Genomic DNA, 21,243 nt, shown 5'->3' with positions numbered 1-21,243 from the left:
TTACTAGGTGTAGCCCTAGCACAACCCATCAATTCTGTAAACAGGATGACAGCTAACCACTCCCCCGCCAGAAATGCTGCTCGTCGAAGCATGACTCTGTCGGGAAGGGGGAACTCTGCCAGTTATTCGTCGGCATCAGGGTCATGCCTCCTCGTAGATTAGAGCTCGCAGACTTGTCGTCCGATCGAATCGCGCCTAATGTGAGGGGGGTAATAGAAATATTTTTACCTTTTCGTCGCAGTCAGACGACTCTTCGGACGAGAATAGGTCTCCATATTCCTCCCCATCCATACTGATTTCATCTATTACGACGGACATGCCGGTTTTCTTGTCTTGGAGTACCTCTTCGTGTACGATGACCTTCTCGCCACTGCCGACGTCTTCCTCGCGAGAAGTGTTCTCGACTACTTCAAAGTCTCCGTTCTCCATCATTTCCTGCTCCGCCTCCAGCATCTCTTTCTCTTCCTCCACAACCTTGTTAATGAAATCGGTAACGTCGAACAAGCCGTCAAACAAGCCACCCAAGCTTCTTTCCTTCCGCTTGACAAATTCGGCGAAGGGGTCGGAGGGAAGATTATTCGTGGTCGGGTGGAGATCTCTCTTCACGCGCGTGTCGAACAGGCTGCGGAAGCTCCTTCTTTTCGGCGTCAGAAATTCCTCGAAGGGGTCAGCGAGACTCTTCTTCTCCACGGGGCGGTGGATATCTTTCTTCACCCGCTGGAATATCTTGCCGAAGCGGTCAGGGAGCTCACGGCGATGACGGAAAAACAAAGCAGAGGTCGGTACCAGAAATTGTACCAACAGCACAACCGCTGCAAAAGCTACAACGCTCCTCATTTTTTGAGGCAGATTCGTTCGTCTTCTTTGACTTCAAAAATGTTTTGGAGAGATAGTCAGGTACCCGTCTAAGGGAATAGTCAGGTGGTTATGACTAAATGTATATGGTGCGTACGTGTTTATACCCTGTATGAACGGGACCAACCGCTATACACATATCAAGACTATACAAACATCGCTTACTTCATAGTCTACAGGTGCAAACTGGCACAAACGCAATATCTTAACTCGTTAAAAGCTTGAGAATCTATGGAATGCAATTGCTGTTGTATAATGTAGTGCAGCTGTAACACTTCTTCTTTTGGATGAACTAGTGATCGGCCCCTCAGACAACTGACGTGTTGTTCTTTTTAACATATCCGGGATCTCTGTGCATGGTTAGCTGACTGTCAATGTTTATATTACCTGGACCTGGTGCATACACTGTAAATGCATTTGTTTTCGCAGGAAGTTAATTTTGCGGTAGCGGGAAAATGTAGTTCGCGGTAGCGCCTTAGGCTGTAGCCACATAATACAGTGGATAAATGTTCGCGGTGGTTTTAAGTTCGCGGTGAAGTGGCCACCGCAAAAAACCGCGAACTTAAAACTATCGCGAACGATTCTGCATTTACAGTATGTATTGACTTTTTTGTCTCCTCACAATCATGTGATATGTTTCCATAACATTAGTTTGAAGGTCTATGAAGGAATTTTCTTCGTAATTTTACAATGTTTACCTATATGACCTGCATAGACTTTGATGTTTGATCGCTCTTACAGTATTTGGACAGTTCTGAATAACCCATAGGCAAAGCCTATAGGATTACTGTATGTTGTTTTTTTGTCATTTTTAGATCATTGTGCTAGCAATGAAACTGTTTTAATAGAACTTACATAGCCACAACGCATATTCTACATACTTCAATAATGCCATGATAATTCTATTATATGGATGACATCGTCGGGAATCCCACAACTACCAGTGTGCGAAAAAAAAGAAATTTTTCTTCATTATGAAATCTAATGATCATGAAGGTTAAACAAATGCCTTAACCCTATCTACGTCATATTGGCGTCAGTGTCGTCGTCATTGGCAACAAAAGTTTTGGCAGACTTAGACACCAATACGATAACCTTAATAGTCATCGTTTTCTTGAATTCCTTTAAGTATAGCGGAAATTTCATATGTAGACGATTTTAGCCTAAAATATGACATTATGACGTCATAATTACGTCATATTACTTCATAACGATACAAAACTTACAGAATATATGAAACTTGAGTAGTACATCATCCCCTCCAAATTTGGTGATCGTAACTTAAGCCGTTTTGAAATTACGAAGGGGGGGTCAAAAGAGCCCCCCCCCCCCCCCCGGTCCCAGGTATCCCCAAAAAGCCCGGTCTGGATAGGGTTAACACTCAAGGAGGGCATGGTGTACCAAACAATAAATTCTTCATCTTTGTTCTTTCACATCTTTTTCTATGGCTTCGTACAACATTAACGTTAGCATACGTTTTCCAATGGTTTTATTTCCTTCTACTCATTTTGCAGCTGCTTTGTACGATTTACAGTACGGCGTTCTTTTACAGAGATGAATTAAAGCACTACATCCGTATAAGGCCACAGCAAGTAAATTTTATGGATGACATCCTCTGCAGACTGCAAAAATAGTGCGATAGGGCGAAAAAAAACAAGATGGGTGAAAAAAAACAAGATGGCTACATTTTGAAAAATAGGCACCATAAAGTTGTGATCATAGAATTAAAGGGACAAAACATGGTATCAGAGCCAACAAGGCATTCATTCCAGAGTTGGTAACCACACACATAGCTTCCATAATGGTGTCACTTTTACAACTATCCAATAAGTTTCATTTCTACAACTACAGTCCTGGGTACCTCGCGAGTGTCACTTCTACAAGTACAATTATTAGGCTACAACACAATGTATTTGCTTATTTTGGTACTTTATCGTCATGTTGACCATCCCTGCAGAAGAAAAAAAATCTTGTTTTGTTTTCTGAAATCAGGCGAAAATTAATGCGCGCGCTGATGTCATCCATAAAATTTACTTGCTGTGGCCTAAGCGAATAAACATGACCTTACGACATTTTGTAGGCGTTTGATCGTGTAGTGTAATTATGTGGTTACATTACTTGTCCATAAACATACCAGAATATTTGCGCCCGATAGCACAAATCCATGCAGTCCGATGATATAGCCCTTTTTTTCATCTCGACTTGATGTGTAAGCATTCAAAAGTTACAAAGTTACGCATTTCATCAGTAAGTTAGTTAAAGATCCGGATCTGTATCACTAAATGATGGGCTAGAAGTATTTGAAAATTTGTATGTGTTACTATGTACAATAATATTGCTCCTCCTTTAAGAACTTGACAATCTCTGTACTGAAGTGTAAATATACTGATGAATTACCTACACCAAGTGAAATAACTACATAATATATGTTGTTCATTATTACATAAATTTATACCATTATTTCTCCTTATTGCATTGTTAATATGCACCATGCATTACTTTTATTACCTTTTATCAATTCAGACCGTTAGTTATTTGATTGTCTTTATTGCACATTATCATATTCTGTGTATTACTTTAATTTACTTTACTATTTATAGATCATGATCCATTTGTTTAGCCGAGGAGGGTTTATCTAAGTATATCAGAATTCAAATCCAGCACTTCTGATTTTTAGGCCATTACGAAAACGATGCCACAGCCTTGCTGTCTAATCTTCATTGACATATGGACTTACAATGCATATAATGGGCAAATCAATGTTTTTATGATATGTGCGGTCAGTGTCCCATTTTTTTATCCCCATGCTTGCATGGTACTGGCTGCTGTTGTTGTTTGTTGTTTCATTTTGTTGCTGTTATTTACCACAGCATTGCGTCAACATAGTACTCCGCTACTTCACTCTCTTGGTTGTCATCTGACGGGATGACTATGGGCTGTTCAGAAAACGACACCGTCTTCTTCCTCAAGCTATCTTCGCGATTAACACTTGCAGCCTTCTTCTGCAAACCCAGTCGCCTAAACCTGGCCTCTTCAAAAACGTCGTCCGATTCAGCGTTGCCGCCCTCTCGATCCTTTCTTGGAACTCGGGTGAAAAAGCCGACTTGAGTACCTGCTGCATCTTGGGTCTCGTCATTCATTGATTCTCGCGAGTTTTTCCGAGACATTTTGACATAATCAGTGAAAAGGCCGACGTGAGTGCCTGCTGCATTCTGGGTCTCGTCACTCGCTGATTCTCGCGAGTTTTTCCGTGACATTTTGACGTAATCTGTTTCTAACGGTCCTCTGTGACTTGCACGCGGTTCCGACTCATTTCCAACGTTTACAGAAGATACGTACGATCCAGTTAACCGATCAAGAGATTCTTCTGATCTGGTGTGATTATGAATATACTCTTCAAATACATGTCCAGCATTTATATGTGGAATTCCATTGTCATATCGCGAATTTGGACTTCTCTGAACTTCCTCATTTTCTACAAGCTCTTCCTCTGGCACGTATACGACCATTTCTTCCCTCAGAATATCGGCGGTATGAAATACTGGTTCCTCGGATGGAGCCACGAAAGCTGTATCCTCAGTAGCCCATGCAGTCTCGCCGTTTAAACTCGCCGAGTAGTTAGAATCAGTTTCGAATTCGTCGAGCGGGTAGTATATGATCAACTCCTCTTTCAAGATGTCGGCGTAGTGAAGTTGGAGAGGACTTGAAGAATATTCGTCTCTCGTTTCTTGGATGATATCTCCATCAGAATGGCGTGATTCTGCGAATCTTTCTTCCCGTAGTTGTTCTTGATTCACGTTCAGTTTGTTGTCAATCGTCTGATCTTCGTACATTTCCGGCTGGGTTCGGCGTTGCTGCCCGAGCATTCGACGAGTGCCGCCGACCAATAGGAGGTTATCGTACCGGTGCGACTCCTGTACCGCTTCTGTGTTCAAGTTTTGTCTGTTCTCCTCTTCAACATCGCGGGCAACTGATACCTCTGGTAGGCTCCGTGCTCTTCTCATTCTTGTAGACGTTCTGACTTGCAACGGGTCTTCGTCGACACGGTCTGTCTCCCGATCTAACACGATGCCTCGGTATGAACGACGTCGGGTGTACTCGTCGGGTCTTCGGGTATATTCGTCGCTTGAATCGTACTCGTTGTTGAGATACATCGGGGACGCTCGACGGTTCGACTTTCTTCGTTTGCGTCTCGGTGGGACAGGTGGGGTTGTCTCCCTTGCTTTTGTTTGCTTCGTTGTTGTAGCTTCCGCGCCGCCATTTTGTTGAATGCTCTTTGGGCTTCTGTGTATCTCGGAAATCTCTTCCTTTTGCTCTACAGAGCTGTCGTCTTGGTAACTGCTTTGGGGTTTGAGTAATACAGGAATGACTGGACCTCTTTCGTGCGATGGTCTCTCCCAATATAAAAAGTCGCCTTCCTCTGTACTAAGAGGAGTACTAGGCACAATACGGACGATGGAACTCTGGCTTCTTGGTATCTCTTTCCTTCGTTGGTTCTTCTTCTCTGGTGGATGGACTGTTACCTTGGTCCAGTCGGTGATTTCTTCCACTGGTTTCCTCCTGGGTTGTGTGGAAATCCGTTTGTAGTTTTTGATACCGTCGACCTTACGCTCACGAGGTCTTCCTCTGTGTTCAAGAAACCGGCTGTGTCTGGTTTGTTTTGTTCTCGGTGGAGCAATGGGTAGCTGTGGAGGTGCAGTACTGGTGTTGCTACGCGAGGGGGCGCTCGAATGAATAGTTTCTGACCGCTGTAATGGCGTGTAGGCTTTGGTCACTCGTGGAGGTTCCTCTCTAGGTCTTGATGTCTCTTGGTTAGGAATAACATTATTTTGAGGTGCAGTACTGCTGTAGTCACGCGTGGGGGCGCTTGAACTGTAGGTTTCTGACCTTCGGGATTGTGTTCTGCGTGTAGACGTTTCTGGGGACTTTTTGCTGGGTCTTGTTTGCAGTTGGCCCGAAAACATTTTCTGGGGTGCAGTGTTGGTGTAACTACGCATGGGGGCGCTTGAATGGATGGTTTCTGACCGTTGCAATGGGGTGAAGTGAGTTGTCACTTGTGAGTGCTGTTCAAAGGGGCTTGTTTCGCCAGAAGTAGAAATTGTAACCCTCGACTTCCTTGGTTCTGATTTTGAACGTTTTTTCTCCTTACGTATTTTGGACTTCTTTTTCACTATGATGAAGGTAGTAGAATGTTCGTCGCCCTGCTGTTCGAACTTCTGAACTGGGCGTGGACTAGTATCATGTGTCGGTATGGAAATTGCCAGCTTGGGTTTCGGTGCTTCTTTGAGGTACCGTACACCATCTAGGTTTGCTGATAAAAGAAAGAAATAGACAGTTAGATACTCAATTATTTAAGTTACAGGAAAGTACTATTTTGACCATTAGAATGAGTTACCATTCTTTACTACCCAACTTCCTGTCAAGCAATCAACCATCAAACTAACTAATTCCAACCAACCATATAATTAGCCAACTGACCGACCAACCGACTAACGAACTATAAACCAACCAACCTCCCAAATAACCAAACAACTAAACAAACAACCAAACAAACAAACGAACAATTATCATACATAAAAACAACCATCGACCAACCATCCAAACAACCAATAAACATTCAAACAATACTTGATTACATTACGTATTTTATAGCAAAAGTTATAATAGCTACACCAGTATTGATTACTACAAACCTTTTGTAGGTTGAATCGGTTGCGAATGACTCTCTTCTGTCACAGAAGTTATTCTTTCTGCGTGCAAAAAAAAACACACAAGTAGACTTAAAAGTTAAGACGACTTGAAACTGTTTACAATGACGACTTTCTATTGTTGAATTTAGCTTTCTTTTCTTCCATTAAAAATGCAAATTCAGCCTAAAATCTGTCACATACTATTGATTCAAAAATGTTTTCATTTGTCTAGAAGTAGTGGAAAGCAGGTCGAAATAACAGACTAGACTTTTTTGACGTGGTACATGGTTTGACAGCATTTTATCACAAAGAGTGGCGTAAAGGATATCTTTAATTTAACTCACCTGGTTCCAACGTTATCGTCTCCTTTTCAGGTACTCTTATTGGAGACTTGCCCTCTATTTTGTCTGTTAAGAAATTAAGAAATAAATTTGTTAAGCGTACATGAAGATTAAAGACAGTTGTGAAGAACGTAGAAATTATTCCTCTACCAGAGGAACCCATGTTTTGGCAATGTTTTATCAAGCTACAAAAGGTATCACGAAGAAAGTAGACTTGAATTGAGGTTTTACCCTCTATTTTGTCTTTGCGTTCTTGGCCAAATACAATTACGCCACACCATTCCACTTAAATTGGAATTCGTTTTACCGTATTATCAACCACATTTTCTTGACTCAATGTCTGATTTTTTTTCATTATAACAATAGCATGTCTAGTTCTAAACAGAATATAAAAAAAAGTTGAAGGCGAAATTAAGTCCAATTAAATACAACTTAAACTTTCAACCCGTTTTTGACGGTAGCTAAACATGTCCGCCTCCAATTCTGGTGACCTTTGACCCTTTCCCTTGTTAAAAGCGATGGGGTGGGCCTTAATAACTATTTTGCCTCAGGACATCTGAGTAGGAATGTGACCTCAAGTAAACGTTTAACCGACAAACCAGACAAGGCCTAGTGAACGTGTCTGCAACTACCAGTTTCTTTTCTTCTAGGATCCCCTTCTCAACCCTCTCAAGATTTAGCCAACCAAACCTTATCTTCTCCAGATCATGGTTGGGAGTTACAGTCATAAGCATTAGCCCATCTGTGGTACGCAATTCTCTATACAGAAGGCTGTCATTTTGTACACAAGGATTTATCCAAATGAACCTGAAGTGCAAATTCAGATACATAATGACATGTGACAATCCCTGCATGGCAGATATAGGAAAATATATCAAAGAAGGTTTTGACATTAGAAATTCCCCAAATGATTGTAAAAGCCTCCAATGATTGTAAGAAACTTATCCCATAATACAACTCCTGTATTAGTTAGATAAGCCTTAAGCTAAGTTATAGCACTGTAGTTACGTAGATGCCATACTTTGTACCTCGTACAATTGTTGTGCAATAAAGTTATGTAATGTCTGTGGTTGTTATTATTAGTACTGATCAAATTTAAGTCATATTCGTCTGAGATGTGATCAGAAGAGCAGACTTGAGCTAGAATACGAAGAATTTCAGGCTGCTGGCCTATTGCCGACCTTCTTCGGGGAGCTGTTACCCTGGGAGCCATCCGGGGTCGGGCAGCTTGGACAGTTTATCGGTAGCCCAAGACAGTCATGCCCGCCGAGCTCCTATTAGCGCCCCGGGGAGTTTAAGCCCGATTAGGTCCTACTCCTTCGGGCTGAAACTCCCCGGAGCGCTAATGTGAGTACGGCGGGCAGGCTGCCATGGCTCCCCGAACAAAACTCGCGAAGAAATCTCGCTAGCTACCCGTACTGTCTGGATTCCTAGGGTAGGGAGCTGTCGGACTCAAAGTCGTACGAAAGTCCCAAATGTGCAGCAAAGGCTAGCCTAAGGTTTTACATACGCCATACATTAGATAGCGTATGTTTGAATCATGGAATACATCTGTAAATCGTATTCTAAGACTTATAGGTGCAACTACACTCAGTATGATTTTATCAGCAACTGTTTTACTAGCTTTATTTTCAATAGGAATTTCTATATATGTTGACCGCATAGCTTTCATAAAAGTTACTATCAATTCATACATTACAAAACACAATTTGAAGAAGGTATTCATACAAAGCAATATCACATTTTTCAAACAAAGGCATATACTAAAACATTCATATGAGATTCAAGGAACAAGTGCTTCAATTATGCTTTTAAGGTGATTAGTAAAGCCCCATTTTTTGTTCTTAGATTAAATTGACTATATTATCAAACATCTAGCCAAAGCATCAACACTGATTTGGAACCATAAGAGTTAGGCCACAGCAAGTAAATTTTATGGATGACATCCGCGCGCGCACTCTCTTTAGGATGTCATCCATAGAATTTACTAGCTGTGGCCCTATGTCAAAAGATGAAACACTTCTTACCAGCCACCCAGTCCAATCTACAGTTCCTCAGCGCCCGGACCAGGTTAGGTACCGTGGCACCTTTAGGACCCGCCATGAGTCTCCACCAGTCCAGACTCTTCCTACACTGGTCAGGCACCTTCCAACTCTGTCTCTCAAACACCAGGATCTCGTCTAACGTCTGACCAAGTTCCATGGCTAGGATCTTCCAGGACGTTTGGACCTCAGACTCCACAATGTCAAATGCACGGTCTAAATCTACAAGAAACACCGAAAAATAAAAGAATATATTAGCTAGTGCTGACGTAAGAGAGTTCTGAACTCTAGAAGAGAGTGAAATGCATTCAATTTGTCATTATACCATGCGCATAAAAAAAAATCTAGTACTCTAAGTACAGGGCTCGAAATACCCACTTGCCCACTTGAAAATGCAACCCCATTTTGCCTCGCGCAACTTGATTTTAAACCCAGGTTGCACACTGCGCAACCTGAAATTTTGCAGTTGGAACACTGCTTTTCCCCCACCTACGTCCATAAGCCTTTGTATTTATTTTTGGATAACATAAAACATGTTACATAGTTACATATAACTGGAAGAAAAGATTATGGATAAGTAGCTGATTTGAAGAAAGTAACAACTTGAAAGTGGGGCAACCTGAAATGTTGATGGCGCAACCTGGCTTTTGACTCAGGTTGCCACTTGGACAACCTGGCTGAAAAAAAGTATTTCGAGCACTGAAGTACTCTATTTTTGTGTGATTAGAACTACGTATATATATAGAATTCGAAAACGAAGTACATATATAAATAAAAGTAGTTACAGAATCCGAATAAAACTATCATTTACATTAATGTGACATTCGAATATTCATGTACACCAAATAATGTTTATAACTTTGCAGGCTTTAATAAATTCAACCCATTCTAGACGAGTGAATATTGTAGGCGAGGTTTCTTTCCGCCATTTATTGTGTCCTTGTCTCTATCCTTGTCCTAACTTCACCTAATAGTCAGTTCAGTGACGTTACAATGTCCGAATACCAGGACACTAGTAACAACAAGCGTTTTTGTGATCATATATAACGTTTTAGTAAAAGTATATGAGTCTGTTTTTCTGCTGAAGAAAAATAGACGGAGATTGCTGAGCGATCTTTCAGCGACCAAAATTGGATTTTTGTGACCTTTGATTTCCTAATCGAAATATAGTACAGAATTTATCATTATGGTTCAAAACACAACGAAAGACACAAAACGTAAAAGAAAAGAACGTTACATAAAGATATGTATGAAATTTATTGAGCTATTAGCAAAAACTTTAGACGTTCAGCAGTTGCTCTATTGTATACATGTATAAAGAGGGTGGGACGGTTACAATGAAAGCACTTACCATCTTTGGTAGAATAATTCCTCCCTCGGGGTACTTGACTAGGCATGTTGGTGATATTTCGAAGGCCTTTGAACCTTCAAGACTCGATAAAAACAACTAAACCTAACTCGCAACCCTGCTCTAAACTGATCTAAAGCCTACCGTTGAAACAACTAAGACGAGAAAACTACAATGTCGTTGTACAATCAATGCAAAAACAGCTCAAAGTCTGCCACAGACATTGCTGTTAGACACAGCTACACGCCTATAAAAGGTCATGCGACCCTAACCTGCATTGAACGATAATGTCTGCTCAACCAAGGCCCCATAAATCACTTTAGCCTAACATGTATGGCCATCTGGGCCGTTTCAATTCTATTGTGTGATAATAACGTACAATCTCGCTTAAGATTTCCCAATACTTTAAATGATATTTCAGTCAAATTTTCCCTTCTTTGCGAAATCTAAGCTAACATGTCAAAACACTAGGATAACATGAAGTCAGATATGGGGCCCTGTAAAAAAAAAAGATGGGTGGTTGAGCAATGTTTCTTTGGAGTTGTCTGTCCACATATTTGGGCCACGTGTCCTATCGTCTGTTTAGTGACCCTTTATTTTTGGGGTGACTGGTTTTGAAAAAGCATAAAGTCCTTATGAAGGACACAGGACTTGTTTTTTTTTTTAAACAACACAGTCCTCTTATGTTTAGATAAACAACACCCATATACACTTTGATAGTAGTTGCTTTTTCAGTGGTAAAGATTATGGTTCGTTTATGGATGAATTTTTTGAGAGTTGAGCTTCTTTTTTCTGAGGTGTATTTTGATATCCTTCTGTAAGTGATTTATGACGTATATGAAGAAAAGTATGCATTGCCATAGGGGTGGCCGGTTGGCTGTCCACTGATTTCTTGAATGGTCTTGTGCCCTAACGCATGCATATGGTGACCCTTTATTTTGGGGTGATTGGTTTTGAGAACACACCGAATACAGGACTTTATATCTTTTTTATAGCTAGCTGTCATAGATTTTCAATATCTATGGGTTGCCTGTATTTTCAACAAATCATGACATCAACTGGGTTCAATTAGTGTCAGAGTTGAATTTGGACTTTTTGGAACAATACTTTGCTTGTTAATTCAATTTGACCACTTGAATTTCGCAACAAACTAGAGTTCGGCGACCTCATACCTCCATGAATATTTAGAGCTTTTGTAAATATCATGCAATTGACTGACACATTAACATAATTTATGCATGGTATTGTTCACTATTGACTAATGTGTAGTGATATAGGTTGATGAATCTAATAGTACTCAATGTAATCTGTATCTGTATTATATTTTATATGACCCTGACCTCCCTCATGACCTCAATGAAAAGCGGCCTGCTGGCCGATTTGAGCTTTTCATGAATAAATAAAGGTTCAAACAAACAAACAAACGTACACATGTCACAATAATAAAATTCCCATCATTAATTATTAAGCGGTTTAGCAATTTTTTTACATAAATTATGCAAATAAGTTCATTATTACCATATTTGGTATCTGCTTATAATCCACCCATCACAATTAACATGTGTTACATTTATTGAAGCCCATATATTGAAAACAATCAAATTATACAATTTCCTCATTAATTATGCAAATTAAGTCCTCATTTGCATAACATGCATATCATTATGAACATCTTTGCCCAAGGTACCTGCATGCCTAATATGATGCCAATCCCTCAATCCTTTCTGCAGTTATCCTCTTTGGAATGTCTTGACAAAAACGCCCCTGCAGTTCCAAAATTAAATGTTAGGGGGCTGAAGTTTTGTCATGCCACTGAAAGCTATCCATAACCTAAATGTGAAGACCATAGCATGTCTGGAACAAGAGATACATTGAAAAAACTGATAGGATAGAATATCCTCATTAATTATGTTAATTTACTCCTATTTTGCATAATCTGTATTTTATCCTGTACAACATTGTCCCCTTCTTGAGTTATCCTCTTCAGACGTTTTTGACAAAAATGCCCCTGCTATCCCAGAACTAGCCGCTAGGGGGCCCAAACTTATGTCACTTATTCCTGAGCACAAGAGCTGTCTAACGCGCAAAAATCGTGTCCATAGCATGTTCAGAACACAGAGATAGTAAAACCGGAAGTTGTGCTGCAGTACCAAGAGGAGCCGCTAGGGGGCCCAAAATCTAATCATTTCCAGCTTTCATCACACACTACCAACACACCAAGTATGAAACCAATCCACCCAACCGTTCTTGAGTTATCTTGTTTACACACACACACACACACACACACACACACACAAACGCAGGGTAAACTAGAGTTCGGCGACCTCATACCTCCATGAAAATTTAGAGCTTTTGTAAATTTCATGTAATTGACTAAAACATTAACATAATTTATGCATGGTGTTGTTCATCATTGAATGACGTACACATGTCACAATTATAAAATTCCCATTATTAATCATAAAGCGGTTTTGCGATTTTCCCATAAATTATGCAAATAAGTTCCTCATTACCATATTTGGTATCTGCTTACATTCCACCTATCATAATTACCATGTGTTACATTTATTGAAGTCCAGTTATTAAAAACAATGGAATTATACAATTTCCTCATTAATAATGCAAATTAAGTCCTCATTTGCATAACATGTATATCATTATGAAAATCTTTGCCTATTAAAGCTACCTGCATGCCTAAAATGCAGGCAATCCGTCGTTCCTTTCTGCAGTTATCCTCTTTGGAGTGTCTTGACAAAAACGCCCCTGCAGTTCTACAATTAAATGTTAGAGGGCTGAAACTTGCCCCACTTTGTCATGGCACTAAAAGCTATCTACCACCTAAATGTCAGGACCATAGCATGTCTGGAACAAGAGATACATTGAAAAACTGCTATGATAGAATATTCTCATTAATTATGCAAATGTACTCCTATTTTGCATAATTAGTATCTTATCTTGTACAACATTGTCTAAGGTACCAAAGATACCAAAAATCATGAAAATTCGTTGTTCCCTTCTTGAGTTATCGTCTTCAGAAGTTTTTGACAAAAATGCCCCTGCTATCCCAAAACTAGACGCTAGGGGGCTCAAACTTATGTCATTTCTTCCTGAGCACAAGAGCTATCTAATACTCAAAAATCGTGGCCATAGCTTGTTCAGAACACCGAGATAGCAAAACCGGAAGTTGCGCTGCAGTACCAAGGGAAGCCGCTAGGGGGCCCCAAATCTAATCATTTCCAGCTTTCATCACACACTACCAACACACCAAGTATGAAACCAATCCACCCAGCCGTTCTTGAGTTATTTTGTTTACACACACACACACAAACACACAGACAGACACACAAACGCAGGGTAAAATATAACCTCCATGACATTTCATGGAGGTAAATATAACCTCCATGACATTTCATGGAGGTAACTAAAGACAACTTTTTTGGTGGTTTTGGTGGTGTGTGTGTGTGTGCTGGAGAGGGGGGGGGGTACATTATCATCAGTTTTGAGGTTCACAGAATGACATCCATAATAATCAAATCAGCATGGCCTATCAAAAATGCACTCTAAACTAACTCTTAACATATTTCGAGTGGCTATGAAAACATTTACCCACTGTAAAACGTCTCCCCATGGCAAAAAAACAACTTCACTTTGGTTATACACATACCATTTTGACACCTTTATTTGACTCATGTAATGATATTTACTTCTATTACAAAAGTCTTATCAACATAACCTTGTAGTAACAACATTAGTCAATGAAATACAATTTTTCAACAACCATGGCACAACCAACACCATTACCTGGATTTCATCATTTTCTTATTCATGCCAACACCAAATTAATAAATGGCAATGATGAATAATCAGAATGACGTAAAATATACATATTTCTTTAAGTATCATAAAATTGAATATCTCAAAATTTTGTTACTCTTTTCCTTGTTATAATACAATACAAGCTGGGTACCAATTTTGCTCACTGACCATGGCAAAGCAAAACATTGAGCCAGCAGATACAACAGAGGATAGTACCCATGCTAGTTCTAATTCCAACATTTATAAACCAGGGTTCTCCCCAGAATTTTTTAGTATAAAGGAGGGGCTGGCAAAAATAGCCCGCACCAACGCGCTGCGCTTTCATGAAAATGGGTTCATTTTGCAATGACAGAGGGTGTCAAATACTACAAGTATAATATATTGGTGTGATTCCTTTGTTGTGAAGTGGCAAAATGACTATTGTTTTGATCATTGCTCATTCACAAGTTCTTGCAGACAATGCTGGCTGGAAAAGTGATGCCACTTGGCACAAAAATGTCATTAATGTTAGCAAAACTAACAAAGAAAATAGGGAAGAAACACACTAAATTAGAAAAAAAGTATAGTGGAGCTGGCTGAGAGTATAGTGGAGGGCGTCCCTTATTCCACCCTCTGGGGAGAACCCTGTAAACTTAAGGTACAAAAGATTTTTCAGTCGCAGTCACTTCCAAACCACTATTTGAAAGTCTTTACATTGTCATTGGAAAACGTAAATTTTGAGCATTTCTGAAAATACAAAATGTACATATATCTGCCCCACAAAAATAGCCTTTGGGCCTATATACAATTGTAGAAACTTTACTTCATAGTATTTTTTTCCGTTTGGCTGAAAGTGCCAGTCTATTCATAGATATGTCAGAAATACATATTTTTGTCTGCAAATGTACACTTGTCTAGCCAGCGAATCCTCTGACAAAATAAGCACTCTATTTTACTTATTTCACCACAATCCAACCTGTAATAGTGACCACCTCTACTTATAATTAAAGACCACCTGTCCATTGACATACAGTCAAACCTGTACCAGGGACCACCTCGGCATAACGTCTACCTGGCCAATGATATTCAGTCAAAACTGTTCAATAGACCACCTCTACATAAGGGCCACCTGGACAATGTGACCACTTTTCAGTAGTCCGTTAGATAATTTTTTTTGACACAAGCATGAAAGAATCCTGTCTATAGCGACCACCTGTCGATAGTGTCCATATATACCAGATTTTCACAGTCCAAAGTAGTCTTCTTTCGAATGTATTCTTCCAGCTTGCAAAATTGTCTGGTGGAGACTACGTTGTCATGGTAATGATACATTTTCTCTCTACTACCCATAGTGCCCTGCACCTCCCAACATGCAAAGGAGTCCGGCAAAAAGTCTATTGTGGTGTTGTGTGTTTTGATCTCACGTGTCGGTCGAGGTGCGCTTTCTGATTGGCTCTGTAGTCGCACTGCTCGCACGCGAACGGTTTCTCGCCGGTATGGATTCTCATGTGTTTGGCGAGCAGCGCCTTTCGAGTCGTCCGGTAACCGCATGTTCCGCACATAAACGGTCTCTCACCGGTGTGTATCTGTTTGTGGTACCTCATCGTGACCTTGTAGGCTGACGTATAGTCACAAAGGTCACACGTATACATTGCACCTTGAAGGCTTTTTGTTTTGACACTTGTAAGATCATCATTCGTATTGACACTTGTAAGATCCTCATTTGTATTGACACTTGTGAGGTAATTTGTATCGATACTTGTAAGATCATCTGAGTTGATATTAGTAGGATCGTTTGTATCGATGCTTGAAAGATTGGTTACAGCGTCACTTGTAGGTTGGCTTGTAATGACACTTTCGTCAGCATTGTTGTGCGCTTCGTTGTTGTGCATTTCGTCAATGTACATTTTGTTGTTGCATGTTTTGTTGCCATTGTGTGTTTCGTTGTAGTGCATTTCGTTGTTGCATGTTTCGTTGCCATTGTGTGTTTCGTTGTAGTGCATTTCGTTGTTGTGTGTTTCAGTGTCGCGTTTCTTGCTGTTGCCTGTCTTATTCTTGTGTTTCTTGCTCTTGTATGTTTTGTTGGGTGTTTTGCTATTGTGTGTTTTAGTGCCATTTTGGTCTGTATCAGTGCCTATTTGGAAACCACTTTCAGAAGGCTTGTCCCCAACATGTTTTTTCTTTTCGTGTCGTTGTAGGTTGAACTTGGTCGTACATTGGATACTGCAGACCTCACATTGGAAGACTTTCTTTCCTTTAGGTGGCATCACTTCTTTTCCATTACTCAGTCTTTCATTTTGCGACACTAGTGTCACTGTTATCGTTGTTGGTGTTTGGCCTGTATGTCTTCTCTGTATGTGTCGCTGTACGTTGGGCTTTGAGGGCGTTCGATAACCACACTCCGCACATGTGAAAACTTTCTTCATCTTCAACCTATTGGCTTCTCCAACTGTATTGCTTTCTAGTCTTTCTAGTACTGGTACTAGTGTCTTTTTTGGCGTTATAGTTTGGCAATTTGGTTTCCTCTTCTTGTGTCGAATGAAATGGACCTTTTGTGATGTTTGATACCCACAGTCTATGCACGTGAAGACTTCCTTGCTCCTTTTGCTAGCCACATTGTCTACAGCCTGAGCATTGCTGTCCTCTGACAACAGACTTTCCTTTTCTGGCAACCTTTCAGAAGGAGTATCCTCTTGAGACAGACTTTCTGTTGTTGATGTTGTCGCCATTGGGCCTGAATGCTTTCTTTTTTTGTGTCTTAGGACGTTAATCTTAGACGACTGATAACTGCATTCGTCACATGCAAAACGTTTCGTCCTCTTTGAATTCACGGTGTCCCTGCTTGTGTTAAGGACCTGATGAATGCCAGTCTCCTGCACTTGCGCTATTTCGTTTTCTGGGTATGCCGTCGCTTCTGCCGCTCGACCAATTGTGTGCCTCTTTTTCTTCATGTGTCGCATCAGGTTGGACTTGGTGGAAATCTTTATTCCGCAAACCCCACACACGAAACTTCTCTTCACCTTCTCCACCACACGGTTTACCACTATTCTGTGGCCAGTATGTTTCTTCCTTTCCTGGTGTCTCAGCAAGTTGAACTTGCTGTACATTTCGCGACCGCACTCTGTGCATATGAAACTCTTTCGATTCTTTCGAATCCTCCCTTTTCCAGCCAGATGATTCTGAACCTGAGCTTTCGCTTGAGATATCACCTGCAGTATCCTCTGGTGTTCCGACTCGCTCACAACGACTTCGCAATCTGGGTCTCGCTCGCTGGAGCCATTTTGGCCGACGGATGTGTTTTCTTCTGTAGATGCAGGACCTTCTTGATAGTCTGAAGCCACATGCTGTTGGGGCACACTCTGAAAAACCATTACTGGATATACCTCACTTTCTTCAGTCCAGCTTTGGGTTCTAACAAGCGATAAACTAGAGTCTGTGTCGCCTTGTTGCTCTGTAATGTCAACAACAGATCTAGATTCGAGTTCGGTCGATCGCCCCTCTGATCGCGGGAATAGTCCATCCAAGTACTTTTCTGGTGCTTCTGCGTCTAACGTCACTTGACCGCATTCAATGACAGATTCGTCATCATTATTGCTCAGGGAGGGTGTTTCGTATTCTCCTCTGAGAGCAATGTTTGAATCGGAAATTCTAAACACAGACTTTGAGGCTGGGACGTTACCGTTTGCTGAACACGTAGGTTCATCTGTTGGCAGGTTGTCAGAAGGCGGGCTTCCCTGTGACAGTTGCGGGTTATCGTCAGTCTTATTCGAGTCCGTGATATCGATAACCTCTGGACTTGGACTTCTTTCTTCTTCTTCGTATTCTCTGTACTCAAGAACCATGGCATCTTTCAGGATGTCGGCCAGATATTCCCTGTTGTTGGTGTTATTGGATTTGATGTTTCTTCTGTTGAGTTCGGATAGCAGCTCTTCTATGTAGAGTCTGGGCAGCACAGCTAGAGTCACCTCTTGAGAAAGGCCGCATATCTTCAGTTCACTCGTTTTCTGCATTTTTCTGTATGAACAATAATAGCAATAATGACTTAATAGCAAAACCATTACTTTAATAGTGATTGCAAACTAAGCAAACCAATGGTATACAATCATGTCTTTACGACGTTATTACATCATACCTGGGCTGTGATACTGTTTGATACAGGTGTTTTGGACCGGATGATAACTTGGGTTATTACACAGGCTTCTACTCTAATTATAGTTATCATATGAGCTGTAGAATCATTTGAACGCACTTAGAGTGCACCGAATATGTTGCTGTTAATCATGATAATTTGAATGCCGGATAAGACTTTGTAATTACATGTACTAGTAACACTACATTTTCTCAACTTCTGGCACTTTTCGGATGGAAACATGTCTTGGGTGGGTATGATATGCAGCGAAGATGACATAAATGAAAAAAAAAACATTGTATTCTGTGTATTCTGCATCCCCCCATAGTCCCAGCCCTCCCACGGGTCAGATCACCATCAAGTCTTTGAGTTACCTACAGTTGGTCTGGTACCTACGGTGATACACAATTTACACCGACCGTGTTGCATTCTCTATATTATTTCCTTGTTATAACTTTAGATTTCAAGAGCGAGAGACGACTCAATAAAACGCTACGGCCGTCTGGCGCATTGGTACACCTGACCCCTCGATCTAGGAAGTTAAGGACGACCGGATTGCTGTAGCCTCACGAAGCTTTCCACGAAATAGTCTTTCGGGAGGGAGGCAAAGCGGGGATCCTCTGCTCAAGGAGATGCCTCGACCACGTTAAACAGCCTCATTACTCAACACATTGGGTAACTGGCTGGCAAAATACACCAGGTCACTTTTATAACCAATTGTTTCAACAAAACTAAAAAGAAAATGATGTACAGAATTGGAGCATATGTGTTAACTTATCAAACAAATAATTCATCAATGTTGTACTCATTCATACCATTATAACGAAGGGCAATTCTTTGCCGCAAGGATAACTCCTTCCAAGGTATATTTTGCAAGACCCTTCGGGAGGGGGGTAATGTACCCCCTCTAGTCTTTACATAGTTGTGGGCTTTCATCTTCAATAATAAGATAACACACGTGTGCGACGTGCGTGCGTGGTGACTCAAATGACCCTCAAAGCTAGCTAGCAGCTGGATACAATGATGATCTTAGAAAATTATTTACCAGCTGGTACAATAATTTTTGCCATGCATGTGCCTAAAACTCTTGTTCGAGCCAAACCCAGGTATTAGAAAACAGTCTAACCATCTAAACTACTTACCTGGTTAACAGATAGACTTGGAAGCAGCAACAAGAGACGTCTTAAAATTTTAGAATCTGTCCTTCAGATAAACAAATTACCACGCAACTTGTCCAACCGGAACTTCCGCATTGTGCTCTGGTCGAGAATCTAGGTCAAAGGTCAACCTATATTTTTCGACATTATTTCTGTCATAGAAAGTAGATTTGCTAATATTTGTCAACAAAAAAGTAGTGTACATTATTTTCGTATGATTTCAGATAAGATTTAAGCTTGTGATGTTCAAAAGGAAATGGGTATAATAAATTTGAAATCATCCCTTAGATTTGAGTGGACTAGTCTAAATTTAAACCTTTGACCTTTCAACTTTTACCTTTAAAAACGCGTGAATGGAGATGAAGATTTTGCACAGATATTTGCCTTGATTTGTGACGTCTTCATGTCTTTCCGAAGGTACGTATTTACGCTTTAACTTGTGGGACTATATTACTGTTTGTTCGGCTAAGTTTTTATCCAGATATGAGGCCAGTTAGGGCCGGTTTCAGCCGCCTTGCCCCACTGCCACCCCAAGTGATACCCCAGTATACGTACCCACGCATAAATTATGTGTTAGAGTAATATTAGTCTTTGTTCGGGTTGCAGGAACCGTACGGAAACTACACATAATGTGTTCGGGAAACGGACACATCCGATTCATTGCCGATCGAAAGCCTGCAGACCTGAAAGGAGTGCGGGAAAAACGGGCAGTTCCCGATACTTCACTGAATACCTTTCCCGATGTAGTTACGTCTACTTTCCGTATGATTACTGATCTGCCTGCGCACTGTGGTAATAGACATAGCATGTGTGACATTAACAAGACAGGAACTCTACATACAAAAGTGTCCACAAGTCAGGGACATATTTACTTTTTAATTGAGTTTTGCCTTGCAACGGGAATTCTAGGTAATATGTCAAAGGGTATTTATTTTAGGCCATGAAATTGAGAACAAAACCTATCTGGACATTGTTCTGCAAATCTAAACAATTGTCGAGACAAAGACTGTTAGCTTTTTGTGGGCCTTACCCTTTGACATATTACCTAGAAGTCGCCGCACATGTATTCTGACCTCTGTGAAAGGGCTTATTGTGAAATCATTCCATGTGTTGTCAACTTTGACCTTCGATACCTAATTAGATGACCACACCAGAGTCAAGGTCATGTGGTCTGTCCAGAGATGTGACCTTGGCAGTGCTACCCAGACTGCACCTGGAGGAGGTTGTCCTTGAACTTGGTCGGAGGAACATCCACTGTGGACCCGAGTCTAACAACAAGGAACTCCTGACCAATGTGCTGTTGGAAGTCATCAAACAGGAATACTGTAAGTTAAAGTTAAAGTTGCCCGTACATCTGTAAGAGGTGCATAAGGTGGCGCCCATCTCCATTTCTTGAGCCCTTGGGCCACACACATTTGTGCAAGTCACTACAGCAGGGGGGCTAGTCCACTGGTAGTGGTGTAACTCCCATTCTCTTCCTTGTTAGTGCTGAGGGTTCGATGAAAGAGCTGGGCTGTCTACCTGGGCTGTCTACCTGGCCTGGCTATCACGTCAGGCTACTCAGATCCCCCCATTCATAGCCCCATCATATGGCACTCAGCTAATTGACAGGCATAGTAATTGCTAATCTCTAACCCTATAGCTACCAGTGACCACTGGCTGGGCCCTTTGGGAATGTGTCTGGGAGGCATTCCTTGCAGGAACACATGTACCAGCACTGTGTGTGTGTGTGTGTGTGTGTGTGTGTGTGTGTGTGTGTGTGTGTGTGTGTGCGTGTGTGTATGTGTGAAATTTGTTTCTTTATTGAATATCTATCTTCTAGGACAGAAAATCTCAGCTCGTACAACAAGAAGGACAAGCATAAAACACTGTAAAGCTAAAGTGTA

The 21,243-nt window shown here is 40.9% G+C and overlaps 4 protein-coding genes across 5 annotated transcripts in view; 1 reads left to right on the top strand and 3 right to left on the bottom strand.

Annotated features, from left to right (window-relative positions):
* The window catches only part of LOC118407211, a 3,654-nt gene extending 2,739 nt beyond the window's left edge, over positions 1 to 915 (bottom strand). For both annotated transcript variants that reach the window (XM_035807642.1, XM_035807643.1), the window contains exon 1: positions 229 to 915. In XM_035807642.1, the coding sequence (XP_035663535.1) occupies positions 229 to 837 (609 nt within the window). In that variant the 5' untranslated portion in view covers positions 838 to 915. The remainder of the gene's footprint in view (positions 1 to 228) is intronic.
* Positions 916 to 2,906: 1,991 nt separating this feature from the next.
* Positions 2,907 to 10,527, bottom strand: LOC118407235. Its single transcript, XM_035807686.1, has 5 exons — positions 10,280 to 10,527; positions 8,914 to 9,150; positions 6,890 to 6,952; positions 6,549 to 6,605; positions 2,907 to 6,166 (listed from the first exon to the last, which is right to left on the bottom strand). The coding sequence occupies exons 1-5, from the start codon at positions 10,323 to 10,325 to the stop codon at positions 3,717 to 3,719; spliced, it is 2,853 nt and encodes a 950-aa protein (XP_035663579.1). The 5' UTR covers positions 10,326 to 10,527; the 3' UTR covers positions 2,907 to 3,716.
* Positions 10,528 to 15,465: 4,938 nt separating this feature from the next.
* Positions 15,466 to 18,081, bottom strand: LOC118406524 (oocyte zinc finger protein XlCOF6-like). The gene is made up of 2 exons (XM_035806586.1): positions 16,308 to 18,081; positions 15,466 to 15,689 (listed from the first exon to the last, which is right to left on the bottom strand). Exons 1-2 carry the CDS (start codon positions 18,079 to 18,081, stop codon positions 15,466 to 15,468), a joined length of 1,998 nt encoding a protein of 665 aa, XP_035662479.1.
* A 1,558-nt stretch (positions 18,082 to 19,639) lies between these two features.
* The window catches only part of LOC118406993 (homeobox protein cut-like 1), an 8,569-nt gene continuing 6,965 nt past the window's right edge, over positions 19,640 to 21,243 (top strand). The window contains exons 1-2 of the mRNA XM_035807399.1: positions 19,640 to 19,774; positions 20,499 to 20,682. Coding sequence (XP_035663292.1) covers positions 20,499 to 20,682 — 184 coding nt within the window. The 5' untranslated portion in view covers positions 19,640 to 19,774. The remainder of the gene's footprint in view (positions 19,775 to 20,498; positions 20,683 to 21,243) is intronic.

Source organism: Branchiostoma floridae, chromosome 19, assembly GCF_000003815.2.
Source record: "Branchiostoma floridae strain S238N-H82 chromosome 19, Bfl_VNyyK, whole genome shotgun sequence".
NCBI lineage: Eukaryota > Metazoa > Chordata > Leptocardii > Amphioxiformes > Branchiostomatidae > Branchiostoma > Branchiostoma floridae.
Note: the sequence above shows the minus strand (reverse complement) of the source record. Positions and strands in the feature narration are given on the sequence as shown.

Bases quoted from the DNA above. Each gene is read 5' to 3' on its own strand.
- LOC118407235 (XM_035807686.1), bottom strand. From the start codon at position 10,325: ATGCCTAGTCAAGTACCCCGAGGGAGGAATTATTCTACCAAAGATG. The intron at 9,151-10,279 runs GTAAGTGCTTTC...TGTTTCTTGTAG, and splicing joins GAATTATTCTACCAAAGATG to ATTTAGACCGTGCATTTGAC. The intron at 6,606-6,889 runs GTGAGTTAAATT...TTTTGCACGCAG, and splicing joins GACGATAACGTTGGAACCAG to AAAGAATAACTTCTGTGACA.
- LOC118406524 (XM_035806586.1), bottom strand. From the start codon at position 18,081: ATGCAGAAAACGAGTGAACTGAAGATATGCGGCCTTTCTCAAGAGGTG. The intron at 15,690-16,307 runs GTGAGGTCTGCA...ACTATACGTCAG, and splicing joins AGGAAAGAAAGTCTTCCAAT to CCTACAAGGTCACGATGAGG.